At 35.8% G+C, this 17,995-nt stretch overlaps 1 protein-coding gene across 1 annotated transcript in view; it reads right to left on the bottom strand.

The window, feature by feature from the left end:
- Positions 1-16,184, bottom strand: part of LOC108293024 (protein lin-28 homolog A-like) — a 19,704-nt gene extending 3,520 nt beyond the window's left edge. Inside the window, exon 1 of the mRNA XM_037733371.1 lies at positions 16,149-16,184. Coding sequence (XP_037589299.1) covers positions 16,149-16,184 — 36 coding nt within the window. The remainder of the gene's footprint in view (positions 1-16,148) is intronic.
- Between the last annotated feature and the right edge of the window lie 1,811 nt (positions 16,185-17,995).

Below are 17,995 nucleotides of genomic sequence, written 5' to 3' on the forward strand. Positions count from 1 at the left end.
AGAAAGAGAAAGAAAGAAAGAAAGAAAGAAAGAGAAGAAAGAAAGAAAGAAAGAAAGAAAGAAAGAAAGAAAGAAAGAAAGAAAGAAAGAAAGAAGAAAGAAGAAAGAAAGAAAGAAAGAAAGAAAGAGGGATTGCTCAGTAGCTAGAGGAGTAAATGAGGTGGCTTAATTTTTTTCTGGGGCAAATGTCAAGGAGGGACTGCCTCTATTTCTGCCTATGTTCTCTCTAATTGTCCAATGACTAGCTCCAAGGTTACCACCTCTATGTTGTCTTATCTATGAAATTTTTCTCCGTTCAAACTAATTTTGCTGAGTGCCTACCTCAACGTTATCACAGACACTATGATAGTCATTATCATATTCAACTGTCTGAGTGATCCTGTATGGTAAGGTAAATAGTGTTATTTCCATTTTAAAGTTGAAGAAAGTATGGCTCTATAACGTTAAACAGCTTGTCCAAAGTCAAACAAATTAGAAATGAGGAAGCTGAGATTTCTACTTTATTATCTTATCTCCTTTATAGTGTTCTTCACTTTCTGCCTTGCATTACAGATACTTGACTATTTGTACCATTATCTGTACTAAGTTGCAAGCTTCTTGAATGAAGGAATAATGTCTTATTCACATTTGAATGTTTTGCAGTGCATAACATGTAAGTATTGTAGTCAATACTGAAATGTTTAAATGTTTAAGTGTTGAATGAATAAATGGCTATAATAAAGTCCATTAAATGAAAAATATTGTACAGCTAATGCTGTTATCTTCCTCTGCTAGGTAAACAGGAAACCAGAGAGGCCCCAAATGAGTCAGGCATGCATTAAGTGCCACTATTCAGTGCTATGGGAGTCCTTTGTTGGATATGTTATTTTCAAATATATTTTCCTAGTCTATAGCTCATCTTTGCATACTATTAACAGTGTCTTTCACAGAGTGAAAGTTTTTCTTTTGATGCATTGCAATTTATATACCTTGTTTTTTTTACTGATCTCACTTTTTGTATCATGTCTAGGAAATTTTCATTTAATCCCAGATCACCAAGATTCTCCCCTGTGATTTGTCTTTAAAATTTTATGGTGGATCTATGATCTGAGTTGATTTTTATATAAGGTTTAAGTAAATATTCATTTATTTGTCTATGAATGTCTAATTGTTACAATACTATTTGTTGAAGACTATACTTTCTCCATTAAACTGCTTTTGCACCTTTGTCAAAAATCAATGACCATATTTCTGTGGGTGTATCTGTGGATTTCCTTTTTCTCTTCCTGTTCTCTTTCTGTTGCCTTGACTTCCACAGTATCTTGATTACTGTAGTATTATAGTAATACTCTATTCTGTTCCATTGGTCAGTTTATCTATTCAATTCTCCAGTACCATGCTATCTTGATTATTGTAGCTTTATAGTAAGCCTTAAAGTTGGGTAGTGTCAGTCCTCTGACTTTTTTGTTCTTCACTATTGTGTTAGCTATCTTGAATCTTTTGCCTTTCCATATAAATGTTAGAGTCAATTTGTCAGTAACCATAAAATAACTTGCTAGAATTTTAATTGAGATTGTGTGGAATATATATATAAAGTTGGGAAAAATTGACATCATAACAATATTGAGTATTCCTATCCATGAGTATGTACTATCTCTTCATGGATTTATATCTTCTTGGATTTCTTGAATCAGTTTTGTCATTTTCCTCATATAGATCCTGTAGGAATTTTGTTAGCTTTATTCCTAAGTATTTCATTTTTTTGGTGCTAATGTAAATGGTTTTGTTTCTATTTCAAATTCTAATTGTTCATCACTATTATATAGGAAAGAAATAGACTTTTGTATATTAATCTTATGTCCTGTGGCTTTCCTATAATTGCTCATTAGTTCTAACAGGTTTTTGTCTATTCTTTTGGATTGTCTACACAGACAGCTATGTTATCTACAAAGACAGTTTTATTTCCTCCTTCCCAATTTGTATATATTTTACTTCCTTTTCTTGTCTTATTGCATTAGCTAGGACTTCTAGTACAATGGTGAATAGGAGTGGTGAGAGGAGCATCCTTGCCTTGTTCCTAGTCTTAGGGAACAAGCATCCAGTTTCTCACCTTTAAGTATAATGTTAGCTGTAGATTTTAAAAAATCAAGTTGAGGGAGTTCCTCTTTTCCCAGCTTTCTGAGGGTTTTTATTATGAATTCATGTTAGATTTCATCAAATGCTTTTTCTGCATCAATTGATATGATCAGATGATTTTTACTTTTTAGCCTACTGATACAGTAGATTATATGAATTGATTTTTGAATGTTTAACCAGCCATGCATACTTAGAATAAATTTGGTTTAGCCATAGTGTACAATTCTTTTTATACATTGTCGGATTTGATTTGCTAATATTTTGTTGAGGATTTTGGTATCTATGTTCATAAGGATGTTCGTCTGCGGTTTTTTCCTTGTAATATCTTTATGTGGTTTTGGTATTAAAATAATGCTGACCTCACAAGATGAGTTAGGAAATGTTCTCTTCTGTTTATATTTTCTGAAAGAGATTATAGAGTTGGTATAATTTCTTCCTTTAATGTTTGGTGGAATTCATCAGTAAAACCAACTGAGCTTACTGCTTTCTGTTTGGAGAGGCTATGAATTATTGACTTAATTTCTATAATGGATATAGACCTAGTCAGACTATTTATTTCTCCTAGTGTGAGTTTTTGCAGTTTTTTTTTTCAAGCATTGGTCCATTTTATCTAGGTTATTATATTTGTGGGCATAGAGTTGATCATAATATTCTTTCATTATTTTATCTAACACCCATGAAATATCTTTGATTTCTGATATTAATATTTCATGTCCTCTTTATTTTCTTTTCATTGTTAGCCTTGCTAGTGATACATCAATTTTGTTGACCTTTTCAAAGAACCAGCCTTTGATTTTGTTAATTTTCTTTATTGATTTCCTGTTTTCAATTTCATTGACTACTGATCTAATTTTTATTTTCTTCTCCTTGCTTCAGACTTATATTACTCTTCTTTCTCTATTTTCCTAAAGTGGAAACTAAGATTATTGATTTTATATTTTTTCTTCTATAATATGTGCACTAAATGCTATAGGTTTCCCTCTAAACACTTACTGTAGCCCACAAATTTCGATAAGTTGCATTTTCATTTTTATTTAATACAAAATATTTTAAAGATTCTCTTAGGACTTTTTTTTTGACTTCTGTATTATTTAGAAGTGTGTTGCTTAATGTCCAATTCTTTTATTTTTCAGCTATTTTTCTATCATTGATTTCTAATTTAAGATTTCATTGTAATCTTTAAGTATATTTTATATGATTCATATTCTTTTAAATTTGTTAAGGTATGTTTTATAGCTCAGAATGTGGTCTGTCTTGGTGTTGTTCCATGGAAACTTGAGAATAATGTGTATTCTGATCTTGTTGGATGAAGTATTCTATAAATATCAAATCTAGTTGATTGATGGTGCTATTGAGTTCAACGATATCCTTACTGATTTTCTGCCAACTAAATCTGTCAATTACTGATACAGGGGTGGTGAAGTCTCTAACTATAATAATGAATTCATCTGTTTCTCCTTGTAGGTCTATTTGTTTTTGTCTCACGTATTTTGATGCTCTGTCTTTATATATACATTAAGGACTGTTACAACCTCTTAGAGACAATGTCCCTTTATCACTATATACTACTTTTCTTTATCCTTGATAAATTTCCTTGCCCTGAAGTCTGCTTTGTGAAATTAATATAGCTAACCCAGTTTCCTTTTGGTTATAGTTAGCATGGCATATCTTTCTTTACCCCTTTACTTTTAAGCTACTTCTTTATATTTAAAGGTTTCATTTAGAAACATGTAGTTGGGTCTTGTTTTTCTTCTTGTTGTTGTTTTTTAAATTTTACTTTAGGTTCTGGGGTACATGTGCAGATCATGCAGGATTGTTGCATAGATACATACATGGCAAGATGGTTTGCTGCCTTCATCCCCCCATCACCTATATCTGGTATTTCTCCCCTTGTTATCCTTCCTCACCCTTTCCAACCCCCACTGTCCCTCCCCATAGCCCCCCCAACTGACTGCAGTATGTGATGTTCCCCTCCCTGTGTCCACATGTTCTAATTGTTCAACACCCACCTATGCATGATAACATGCGGTTTTTGGTTTTCTGCTCTTGTGTCAGTTTGCTGAGAATGATGGTTTCCAAATTCATCCGTGTCCCTATGAAGAACATGAACTCATCATTTTTTATGGCTGCATAGTATTCCATGGTGTATATGTGCCACATTTTCTTTATCCAGTCTATTGTTGATGGACATTTGGGTTGGTTCCAGGTCTTTGCTATTGTAAACAATGCCACAATGAACACACGTGTGCATGTGTCTTTATAATAGAACAGTTTATAATTCTTTGGGTATATATCCAGTAATGGGATTGCTGGATCAAATGGTATTTCTATTTCTAGGGTCCTTGAGGAATCGCCATACTGTCTTCCACAATGGTTGCACTAATTTGAACTCCCACCAATAGTGTAAAAGTGTTCCTATTTCTCCACATCCTCTCCAGCATCTGTTGTCTCTAGATTTTTTAATGATCGCCATTCTAACTGGTGTGAGATGGTATCTCACTGTGGTTTTGATTTGCATTTCTCTAATGACCAGTGATGATGAACATTTTTTCATGTGTTTGTTGGACATGTCTTCTTTTGTGAAGTGTCTGTTCATATCCTTTGCCCACTTTTGAATGGGTTTGCTTGTTTTCCTTGTAAATCTGTTTTAGTTCTTTGTAGATTCTGGATATTAGCCCTTTGTCAGATGGGTAGATTGCAAAAATTTTTTCCCATTCTGTTGGTTGCTGGTTCACTCTAATTATTGCTTCCTTTGCTGTACAGAAGCTCTGGAGTTTAATTAGATCCCATTTGTCTATCTTGGCTTTTGTTGCCATTGCTTTTGGTGTTTTAGCCATGAAGTCCTTGCCTATGCCTATGTTCTGAATGGTTTTGCCTACGTTTTCTTCTAGAGTTTTTTGGTGTTAGGTCTTATGTTTAGATCTTTATTCCATCTGGAGTTAATTTTAGTATAAGGTGTCAGGCAGGGGTCCAGTTTCAGCTTTCTGCACATGGCTAGCCAGTTTTCCCAACACCATTTATTAAACAGGGAATCCTTTCCCCATTGCTTGTTTTTCTCAGGTTTGTCAAAGATCAGATGATTGTAGATGTGTGGTGTTGCTTCTGAGGCCTCTGTTCTGTTCCATTGGTCTATGTCTCTGTTTTGGTGCCATTACCATGCTGTTTTGATTACTGTAGCCTTGTAGTATAGTTTGAAGTCAGGTAGCATGATGCCTCCAGCTTTGTTCTTTTTGCTTAGGATTGACTTGGCTATGCTGGCTCTCTTTTGGTTCCATATGAAGTTTGAAGTGTTTTTTTCCAGTTCTGTGAAGTAGGTCATTGGTAGCTTGATGGGGATAGCATTGACTCTATAAATTACTTTGGGCAGTATGGCCATTTTCACGATGTTGATTCTTCCCAACCATGAGCATGGAATGTTTTTCTGTCTCTTTGTGCCCTCTCTTATTTCATTGAGCAGTTGTTTGTTGTTCTCCTTGAAGAGGTCCTTACATCCTTTGTTAGTTGTATTCCTAGGTATTTTATTCTCTTTGTAGCAATTGTGAATGGGAGTTCAGTCATGATTTGGCTCTCTGTTAGTCTGTTATTGGTGTATAGAAATGCTTGTGATTTCTGCACTTTGATTTTGTATCCTGAGACTTTGCTGAAGTTCCTTATCAGTTTCAGGAGATTTTGGGCTGGGACGATGGGGTCTTCTAAATATACAATCATGTTGTCTGCAAATAGAGACAATTTAACTTCCTCCTTTCCTAGTTGAAGACCTTTTATTTCTTTTTCTTGCCTGATTGCTCTGGCTAGAACTTCCAATACTATATTGACTAGGAATGGTGAGAGAGGGCATCCTTGTCTAGTGCCAGATTTCAAAGTGAATACTTCCAGTTTTTGCCCATTCAGTATGATATTGGCTGTGGGTTTGTCGTAAATAGCTTTTATTATTTTGTGATATGTTCCATCGATACCTAGTTTATCGAGGGTTTTTAGTATAAAGGGCTGTTGAATTTTGTTGAAGGCCTTCTCTGCATCTATTAAGATAATCATGTGGTTTTTGTCTTTGGTTCCATTTATGTGATGGATTATGTTTATGGACTTGCATATGTTGAACTGGCCTTGCATCCCTGGGATGAAGCCTACTTGATCATGATGAATAAGCTTTTTGATTTGCTGTTGCATTCTTTTTGTCAGCATTTTATTGAAGTTTTTGTGCTGATGTTAATCGTGGATATTGGCCTGAAGTTTTCTTTTTTGTTGCGTCTCTGCCCGGCTTTGGTATTAGGATGATGTTCATCTCTTAAAATGAGTTGGGGAGGATTCCCTCTTTTTGTATTGTTGGAATAGTTTCAGAAGGAATGGTACCATTCCTCTTTTATGTCTGGTAGAATTCGGCTGGAAACCCATCTGGACCTGGGCTCTTTTTAGTTGGTAGGCTATTAATTGCTGCCTCAACTTCAGCCCTTGATATTGGTCTATTTAGGATTTCAACTTCTTCCTGGCTTAGTCTTGGGAGAGTGTAAGTGTCCAGGAATTTATCCATTTCTTCCAGATTTACTTGTTTGTGTGCATAGAGTTGTTTGTAGTAATCTCTGATGGTAGTTTGTATTTCTGTGGAATCAGTGGCGACGTCCCCTTTATCGTTTTTTGTTGCATCTATTTGATTCTTCTCTCTTTTCTTTTTTATTAGTCTGGCTAGTGGTCTATCTATTTTGTTGATCTTTTCAAAAAACCAGCTCCTGGATTTGTTGATTTTTTGAAGGGTTTTTTGTGTTTTTATTTCCTTCAGTTCTGCTCTAATCTTATTTATTGTCTTTTGCTAGCTTTTGAGTTTTTTTGATCTTGCTCCTCTAACTCTTTCAATTTTGATGATAGGGTGTCAATTTTAGACCTTTCCTTGCTCCTCATGTGGGCATTTATTGCTATATATTTTCCTCTAGACACTGCTTCAAATGTGTCCCAGAGATTCTGGTATGTTGTGTCTTCATTGGTTTTGAAGAACGTCTTTATTTCTGCCTTCATTTCATTGTTTATCCAGTCAACATTCAGGAGCCAGTTGTTCATTTTCCATGAAGTTGTGTGGTTTTGAGTTAGTTTCTTAATCCTGAGTTCTAATTTGATTGCACTGTGGTCTGAGATACTGTTTGTTATTATTTCCATTCTTTTGCAATTGCTGAGGAGTGATTTACTTCCAACTATGTGGTCAATTTTAGAGTAAATGTGATGTGGTGCTGAGAGGAATGCATATTCTGTGGATTGGGGGTTGAGAGTTCTGTAAATGTGTATTAAGTTCACTTGGTCTAGTGCTGCATTCAAGTCCTGGATTTCCTTGTTGATTTTCTGTCTCGTTGATCTGTCTAATATTGACAGTGGAGTGTTAAAGTCTCCCACTATTATTGTGCAGGAGTCTAACTCTCTTTGTAGGTCGTTAAGGACTTGCTTTATGTATCTGAGTGCTCCTGTATGGGGTCATAAATACTTAGAATAGTTAGCTTTTCTTGTTGTATTGGTCCTTTTACCATTAAGTAATGCCCTTCTTTGTCTCTTTTGATTTTTGTTGGTTTAATGTCCGTTTTATCAGAGACTAGGATTGCCACTCAGCTTTTTTTTGCTCTCCATTTGCTTGGTAAATCTTCTTCCATCCCTTTATTTTGAGTCTATGTGTGTCTTTGCACATGACATGGGTCTCCTGAATACAGCACACTGATGGTTCTTGTCTTTTTATGCAATTTGTCAGTCTGTGTCTTTTGATTGGGGCATTTAGTCCATTTACGTTTAATGTTAATATTGTTATGTGTGAATTTGATCCTGCTATTATATTACTTGTTGGTTGTTTTGCCCTTTGGTTGGCGTAATTTCTTCATTGCATCATTGGTCTTTACCATTTGGCTCTTTTTTGCAGTGGCTGGTACTGGTTTTTCCTTTCTGTGTTTAGTGCTTCCTTCAGAGGCTCTTGTAGGGCAGGTCTGGTAGTGACAAAATCTCTCAACAATTGCTTGTCCGTAAAGGATTTTATTTCTCCATCACTTAAGAAGCTTAGTTTGGCCAGATATGAAATTCTGGGTTGGAAGTTCTTTTCTTTAAGGATGTTGAATATTGGCCCCCACTCTATTCTGGCTTGTAGGGTTTCTGCTGAGAGACCTGCTGTGAGTCTGATTGGCTTCCCTCTGTGGGTGACCCAACCTGACCCAACCTTTCTCTCTGGCTGCCCTTAGTATTTTTTCCTTCATTTCAACCCTGGTGAATCTGATGATTACGTGCCCTGGGGTTGCTCTTCTTGAGGAATATCTTTGTGGAATTCTCTGTATTTCCTGTATTTGAATGTTGGCCTGCCTTGCTAGGTTGGGGAAATTCTCCTGGATAATATCCTGAGAAGTATTTTCCAGCTTGGATTAATTCTCCCTGTCATCTTCCAGTACACCAATCGAACGTATATTAGGTCTTTTTACATAATCCCATATTTCTTGAAGGCTTTGTTCATTTCTTTCCACTCTTTGTTCTCTTTTTTGCCTTCTCATTTTATTTCATTGAGTTGATCTTCAATCTCTGATATCCTTTCTTCTGCTTGATCTATTCAGCCATCGAAACTTGTGTATGCTTCACAAAGTTCTTGTGCTGTGTTTTTCAGCTCCATTAAGTTGTTTATGTTCTTCTCTAAGCTGGTTATTCTAGTTAGCATTTTCTCTAATCTTTTCCTCAAAGTATCTAGTTTCTTTGCATTGGGTTAGAACACATTCCTTTAACTCAGAGAATTTAGTTATTGCTCACCTTCTAAAGCCTGCTTCTGTCAATTCATCAAATTCATTCTTCGTCCAGCTTTGTTCCCTTGCTGGTGAGGAGTTGTGATCTCGTGGTGGGGGAGAGGCATTCTGGTTTTTTATGGTTTCATTGTTCTGTGCTAGTGTTTTCCCATCTCATTTTATTTATATAGTTTTGATCTCAGGTAGCTGCTTGGGGAGGCAGCCTTTCCTTTGTCTGCCTGCAGAGGTGCTGCTGGACTGCCAGGGATTCAGTGGGGCTGCTGCATCTTTTATTTACTCAGGGAAATTAGGCCGGCTTCTGCAATGGCGGCTGCCCTTCCTCCCGCCAAGCTCGATCGTTCCTGGTTGCTCTCTAACTGATGTTCTGGGTGTGAAACTCTGGAGTGAGAGTTTTTTAGCCTGCTGGGCATTGTGTGGGGGGACCCATCCTGCCGAATGGGCTGTTTCCCTGTTTTCAGTTCCCCTTCTTTCTGCGGGGCAGGTGGCTCTGTCCAGCCGGCTTTCTGGTTTTCGCATCAGCCAGTGCTTCTGCCTAGATCTGTGCTGACACCGTCAGTGCTGGCAAAGTTGCTGTTCTGCCCTGTTCAGGTAGCTCGCTGAGGCTTTTCAGCCTGGCAAAGATCTCCTGTTCTGTGGGTTGTAGAGGGCTTGGGTGGAGTGCTGTGTCAGAACCAAAGTCCCAGAGGGGGAGATACCCTGGTCCTCCAGTCAGTTGCATGCACCTCCTGGGTGGAGCAGTGCCCTGCCTTGCCTCAACTTGCCCTATTTGGTTTATACCCACTGTCCAACCAGACCCACAAATACCTTGATTGGACTTGTGGAGACCACTCAGCTTTTGCATCTCTGTTGCTGGGAGCTCCTTTCCGGAGCTGCCTCTTATTCGGCCATCTTGGGATCACATCTCAGCATTGTTAGGGTCTTGTTTTTTAATCTACTCTGACAGCTTTTGACTTTTAATTGACGCAGTTATACCATACACATTTAAGGTGATTATAATATAGTTAGATTAATATCTAGTATGTCTATTACTCTTTTATATTTGCTGTACTTGTTCTTTGTTCATTTTTATCTTTCCCTGTTTTTCTGATTTCTCTGATTTTAATTGAGCATATTTTATAGTTTCATTTTCTCTCCTTAGCATATTAATTATACTTCTTTTTATAAATATTTTATTAATTTCCTTAGAGTATACAGTATGCATTTATAATTTAATATACTTTACAATTACTATAAGTCTACTTTTAAATAATACCATTCTGTTTCACAGGTAATGCAGATGTTTTATATCAGTAATTCCAATTTCCCCTCATCACTCATGACATTATTGTCATTTATTTCACTTACTGATAAACTACAATCACTAAATACATTGTTATTATTTTAAACAAAGTGTTATCTCTTAGATCAACTAGGAATAAGAAAAACAAAAGATTTTATTTTACCTTCATTTATTCCTTCTGTAACATTCTTCCTTTACGTAAGTCTGAGTTTCTGACCTATATCACTTTCCTTCTCTCTGAGGAACTATTAACATTTCTTGCAAAACAGGTCTGCTAGTGACAAACCCCTACAATTTTGATTGCTTTATGAAAGTCTTTATTTCTCCTTCACTTTTGAAGGATGCAGAACTCTTGGTTGGTGGGTTTTTATGTTTTCAAAAATTTAATGTTATACTCCACTCTCTTTCTGCTTGCATGGTTTCTGAAAGGAGGAATTATATAATTCTTATCCTTGTTCCTCGATAGGTAAGTTTTTTTCTTTCCTCTGGCTTCTTTCACAACTTTTCTTTTCCTCTGGCTTCTTTCACACTTTTCTCTTTGTCTTTGATTTTGTGAAGTTTGAATATGATATGCCTACATATAGATGTTTTTGTATTTATCCAGCTTGTTGGGGCCCCAAGCTTCCTGAATCTGTGCTTTGGTGTTTGTCATTAATTTTAGGAAATTCTCAGCTGTTATTATTTAAAATATTTCTTCTATTCCTCTCTCTTCTGATATTCCCATTACACTTATGTTATACCTTTCCTAATGGTTCCAAGTTGTCTTTTTCATTCTTTCTCTTTACATTGCAGTTTTGTATGTTTCTATTGGCATAGCTTCAAGCTTACTGATTTTTCCTTTACCATGTCCTCTATACTGATGAGTCCATCAATGGCATTCTTCATTTCTGTTATAGTGATTTTTTTTCTTTCTAGAATTTATTTTCAATTCTTTCTTGGAATTTCCTTCTGGTTGCTTACATTACCCATCTGTTTTTGCATAATGTCCACTTTTTCCATTAGAGCCCATAGCATTTTATTGAAAGATATTTTGAATTCCCAATCTGCTAATTCCAAAATCTCTGCCATATCTGAGTCTCATTCTGATGAATTTTTGTGTGTGTGTCCTTCAGTGCTTCTGGTAATATTTTCTTGAAAACAGGATATTATTTATCAACTAATAGGAACAGAGATAAGTATGCCTTTAGGTGAGGTTTTATGTTTATCTGGCCAGGAACTAAGCTCTGTTTAATGTTTTTTTGTAGATATACGTGAACTTCAATTTCCTCTAGTGTCTTTATTTTTATCTTCTCTAATATCTTTGTGTTTGCCTAGCAACTGCTTCCTAAATAGAGTCTGTAATTTTTTTCAGCTGCAATTCATGATAATTATAAAGAAACCCTGTTAATGTGGTTAGATGTGGAGGAAAGTGAAGCCTCCTATAATCTTATTATTCGGTGTTATCTTTTAGTGTGCCTGTGTTTTTTATCCAATATAATAATCTTTCCTGTTTATTGAATTGGATAATCCATAAACATTGAATATTATTATTATTAGATTTACATCTGTCATTTTGCTTTTGGTTTTCTGTATATCTCATGTCTTTTCTGTTCCTCTCTTTCCTTTTTAATGCTTTGTTTTGCGCTAAGTGAATTGTTTGGTGTAACTGTTTAATTCCTTTAATTATTTTTTCACTATATTTTTTGAGTTATATTCATAGTGATTTCTCTAGGGCTTACCATATCCATCTTAACTTATCAGAATCTAATTCAGATTTATACTAGCTGAATTCTAGTATGATATAAAAATATTATTCCTACACAGCTCTATCTGCTCCTGTTCTGTGCTATTATTATATAGAGAGATATGTTACATCTATATATATTTTAAAACCAACAATGCAGTGTTATAATTATTACATTATATAAATTTATGTATTTGAAAAAAGCTGAGAGAAGAAAAGACAAGTTTTTTTTAATATGCTTTAAATTCTGGAGTACATGTGTAGAACATGCAAATTTGTTACATAGATATACACGTGCCATAGTGGTTTGTTGCACCCATCAATTCATCATCTACATCAGGTATTTCTCCTAATGCTATCCCTTCCCTAGTCCTCCACCCCCTGACAGGCCCCATCATGTGATGCTCCTCTACCTGTGTCCATGTGTTCTCATTGTTCAACTCCCACTTATGAGTGAAAACATGTGGTGTTTGGTTTTCTGTTCTTGTTTCAGTTTGCTGAGAATGATGGTTTCCAGCTTCATCCATGTCCCTGCAAAGGACTTGAACTTACCCTTTTTTATTGCTGCATAGTATTCCGTGGTGTATATGTGCCAGATTTTATTTATCCAGTCTATCATTGATGGGCATTTGGGTTAGTTCCAAGTCTTTGTTATTGTGAATAGTGCTGCAGTAAACATACATGTGCATGTGTCTTTATAGTAGAATGATTTATAATCCTTTGGGTATAAATCCAGTAATGGGATTGCTGGGTCAAGTGGTATTTCTGGTTCTAGATCCTCGAGGAATTGTCACACTGTCTTCCACAATGGTTGAACTAATTTACACTGCTACCAACAATATAAAAGCATTCCTATTTCTCCACATCCTCTCCAGCATCTGTTGTTTCCTTACTTTTTAATGATTGCCATTCTAACTGGCATTAGATGATATCTCATTGTGATTTTGATTTGCATTTCTCTAATGACCAGTGATGATGAGCTGTTTTTCATGTGTTTGTTGGCCGCATAAATGTCTTCTTTTGAGAAGTGCCTGTTCACATCATTCACCCACTTTTTGATAGGGTTTTTTTTTTTTCTTGTGAATTTGTTTAAGTTCTTTATAGATTCTGGATATTAGCCCTTTGTCAGATGGCTGGATTTCAAAAATTTTCTTCCATTCTGTAGGCTGCTTGTTCACTTTGATGATAGTTTCTTTGGCTGTGCAGAAGCTCTTTAGTTGAATTATATCCCATTTGTCAATTTTGGCTTTTGTTGCCATTGGTTTTGGTGTTGTAGTCATGAAGTCCTTGCCTATGCCTATGTCCTGAATGATATTGCCTAGGTTTTCTTCTAGGGTTTTTATGGTTTTAGATCTTATGTTTAAGTCTTTAATCCATCTCAAGTTAATTTTTGTATAAGGTGTAAGGAAGGGGTCCAGTTTCAGTTTTTGGCATATGGCTAGCCAGTTTTCCCAACACCATTTATTAAATAGAGAATCCTTTTCCCATTGCTTGTTTTTGTCAAGTTTGTCAAAGATCAGATGGTTGTATATGTCTGGCGTTATTTCTGAGGCCTCTGTTCTGTTCCATCGGTCTATATATCTGTTTTGGTAACAGCACCATGCTGTTTTGGTTACTGTAGCCTTGTAGTATAGTTTGAAGTCAGGTAGCATGAAGTATTTTTTACAGTTTAAGTAGCCTTCTTAATTAGCTATTTTGGTTCTTTTTGTTTTTTCTTTTGTATTCGCGTTGCCGTATGGTGTCATTTTCTTACTCCAAATCAGCTTTTTTTCCTGCTTTCAAGCTTTGACCTTTTATTATCAAACTGATTACATTCTATATAAGTCCAAAATACAATTACAGGCATATATGTTTTATGTGATTGACTTTTAAATTGGCGACACTCTTATTTATAGTTACCTGCACAATTACCTTTATCAGTGCTTATTTTTCCTTGTGGATTTGAATTTCTATATGGTATCACTTGCTTTCAACCTGAACTTTCTTCAGTATTTCTTATAAATCAAGTATTCTATCAGCAAATTCTTTCTGGTTTTGTTGATCTGAAAATGTCTTTATTTCCCCTTCATTTTTGAATGGTAGATTTTCTGGTTATAAGATTCTTATTTGACAGCTTTTTTTTGTTGTTTGTTTGTTTGTTTTCTCAGTACTTTGAAGATGTCACACTACTGCTTTTTGGACTCCATTGTTGCTGATGTGAAGTCATCTATGTCTTCTTTGTATATAATGAGTCATTTATCCTGTACTAATTTAAAATTTTTCTCTTTGTCTTTGACTTCAACATTTTAACTATAATGTGTACATGTGTGCCTCTTTGAGTTTATCTTTATTGGAGTTCATTGAGCTTCTTGCATGTGTAGATTAATATTTTTCATCAAAGTTAAGACATTTTTAGCCATTATTTCTGTTCATTTCTCTCTCTCTCTCGTCTTTCAGTTCTCCCATTATGTATATGTTGGTGTGCTTAATTATGTCCCACATAGTTTATCTACATCGCTGTTTATTTTTCTTTATCTTTTTTTCTCTGTTCATATTGCATAATCTTTATTAATCTATCTTCAAGCTCACTGTTTCTTTCTTGTGTCAGATCAAATCTAATGTTGAACCCATCTAGAGATTTTTCATTTTGGTTATTGTACTTTTCAACTCTGGAAATTCTATTTGGTTCTTTTGTATAATTTCTTTCTCTTTATCGATGTCTCCATTTCATGAGATATTGTCATCATACCTTCTTTTAATTCTTTAAGCAAAGTTTTGATTAGTTCTTTGAAGGTATTTATAATAGCTGCTTTGAAATATTTGTCTATTTTGTCATATCTGGGTCCCCTCAAACGCAGTTTCTTTTTTTTTTTCTGTATATGGGTCATACTTTCCTGTTTCTTTGTATGTCTCATAATCTTTGTTAAATGTATATTTTAGATAATTTATTGAGACAAGTCTAGATCCTCACTCAGGATTATTTTTTAATTGCTTAATTGTGTCTTTGTGACTCAACTGCTTCAAGACTCATTACCAACACCAGCCCCTCCTTGAGGTCATGATTATGTCCTTATACTAAATTAGGCATGCGGGATTTCAAGTGTAGTTAGTGTTCATCTCTGTATCTATGAGGCCTAGCACAGTGCCTAGCATATAACAGATGTTCTATAAATGTTTAGTAAACAAATCAGTGATAGTTACCACTTACTGCGTTTCCATTATGTGCAGGGTGATCTACTATTGCTTTTTTTTTTTTTTTTAACATCAGTTAATGCAATCTTGTCAATACCACTGTATTATTTCTATTGTTATTTTTATACTATGGTTTGGATATGGTTTGTCCCTTCCAAGACTCATGTCGAAATTTAATTGCCATTGTGATGATAGTGGGGGATGGGACCTTTCAGACATGATTAGGACATGAAGGCACTGCCTTCATGAACAGATTAATGCCACTATCATGATAGTAGATTTCACCTTCTTTTTCTCTTCCACCTTCCACCATGGGATAAGGCAGCAAGAAGGTCCTCATAAGATGCCAGCTTCTTGATTTTGGACCTCCCAGCCTCCAGAGCTGTGAGGAAATAAATTTCTGTTCATTATAAACTACGTAGGCTCAAGTATTCTGTTACAGCAGTAAAAAGTGGATTAAGACACCCTATTGTATACACAAGGAAACTAAGGCACAGAGAAGCAAAATCCCTTGCCCAAGATCATATAGCTTGTCAGTGGAAGAATTTATATTGGAACCCAACTCTTCAGGACCCTGAAGCTTACACATTATAAACTTTTGAAATGAACCTCAGTTGGGAGTACAGGGAATAACACAAACAAAGGTTCAGAATTGGAAATAAAAGACATATATGGGGAACTGTAAATATTCTAGCTGGTTTGTGGGCTTGCAGAAACTGCCATAGTAGGAAAACATCTGAATGCAGATGGCCTGAAATGCCAAACAGAGAAGCATGAACTTTATTAAGTAGACATATATTGGAGTGACATGATAAATGTATCCTTTTGAGAATATTAATAAAGTGCTACTGTGCAAAATGGATTCAAGGGCAAGAGACTGAAGGACAGAAATCAAGACAAGGCCCTTGATGCTGATCAGCAATCTTCTTTTTGATCAAACCTTACTCTCTCCTTCCTCTTAGCAGGTTCCGAGTCTTTAACACTTTTCTTCAACACTTGAACCACCCCTGTTGCTTAAATTTTTATCAGCTGAGTTTTTTGAGAAATTTAGAAGACTTAGATTGGAATACTTTCCATTCTTGGCTTTCTACTGCCAAATTAATCTCTAGCTTACCCCCATGCTGTTCTCATTGGTAGTAATAGCTACCATTTTTATCACTTACTGTCTCATGTAATCCTTACAACTACATTGTGAGAAAGGTTTAGTTATCGTCAATTTGTAACTGAGAAAATTGATATTTGGAATGATTCACTTCTTGTCAAGTTTACCCAGATAGCAAGTTGCAGAGCCAGGATTTGAACCTAAACCTATTTGATTCCAAGATCACCCTCATGACTACTATAGTCTGAGCGTGAGCAATTACTGCACCACTCTCCTCTTGAATTCTATTTTATCGCTGTCTCCCATCTACTTAGGGTTCTTCTCCAGCAACTATCCCCTGTCTTTCTCCTCTAAAGTCAACATATCTCTTCCTATGGACTTTTTCCTCTCAGTGAATATATACCCTAATATCTCATCTACTAAAGAACAATATCAAATTAACAAGAGTCAACTTCACCCATGTTGTTCCTTATAAATATCATCCTGTTACTCTTTATTCCAAATGTCTGTAAATATTTGTCTATGCTGTCTCTAATTCCTCACTTTCCACACTGAAATCTGGTTTCAGTCTCTATACTACATGATACCACTTTTGATAGAGTCACAAAATTGACCAATCCTATTTCAGTCCTAGTATTACCTGGTGTTTATGTTTCCAGTACTCTCCTTCATGTCACTCTTCCACTCTGTCCTCTATTCTCAACTTCCACACAACTACATTACTTCAGATCCCCATCACCTCTTTTCTAGGTAAATCTCCTTTCTCTTTCTCTACTCTTGCCATCTCCAGTCCATTCTCCACATTGTCTGCAAGAGTGAACTTTCTAAAATGTAAATGTAACCATGTTACTGTCTGTATTAGTCCATTCTCTCATTGCCATAAAGAAATACCTAAGACTAGGTAATTTATAAAGAAAAGAAGTTTAATTGGCTCATGGTTCTGCAGCATGTACAGGAAGCACAACAGCTTCTACTTCTGGGAAGGCCTCAAACATGGTGGAAGGCAAAAGGGGAGTGAGGCATCTCACATAAATAAAGCAGGAGGAAAAGAGAGAGGGGTAAGTGCTACAAACTGTTAAACAACAAGATCTCACAAGAACTCACTCACTATTTCAACACAGCGCCAAGGGAGATGGTGCTAAACCATTCATGAGAAACCCCCATGATCCAATCACTTCCTCCCAAGCCCCACCTCCAACATTGAGGATTACAATTCAACATGAAATTTTGGTGGGAGAGGGGGTGGGACACAGATCCAAACCATGTCACTGTTGTACTTAAAACCCTTCAATTTAAATATAGAACTACATAGTAAGTAGTATATAGCTCTTATAGAATTATGGCCCTAATTTAGACCACATCTTCCCCCTCTTTTTCCTGAATACTCTAGGTTCTAGCCATATTGAGTGCCTTGTTTTCTCATATCCTCATGCCTTTACATGTGCTCTTCTCCCTCTGTTTTGTACATTTCTTCTCCTTGGCCATTGGTTGAACTTCTCTTTTTTCATGACTTAGTTCATTTATTCGACCATTCCTGCAACCTCTCCACCCCAACTCTTTCCCATGTTCCAATCCCCCAAACAGTTTGTTGCTTTGCCCTCTATTTTAATAAAATGCCTCTAGAAGCACTATTAGATTCCAATAACAGAATCATTATACATACCAGTGAGACTGGCAATTTCCCAAAGATGGAAACCCGATCATGAAATTTTTCTTTTTTTAGTGTCTGGCACATAGTAAGTGCTCAATGAATGTTTGTTGAACTTAAAGAATGATTGAGTGAGGCTGTCCTTTTATTCTGTGTATGAAATAAGAGAGCCACAACCTATGGTAGCTGCCATAAGGACAGACATTCAGAT

The sequence above is a fragment of the Cebus imitator genome, unplaced genomic scaffold (genome assembly GCF_001604975.1).
Source record: "Cebus imitator isolate Cc_AM_T3 unplaced genomic scaffold, Cebus_imitator-1.0 Scaffold520, whole genome shotgun sequence".
NCBI lineage: Eukaryota > Metazoa > Chordata > Mammalia > Primates > Cebidae > Cebus > Cebus imitator.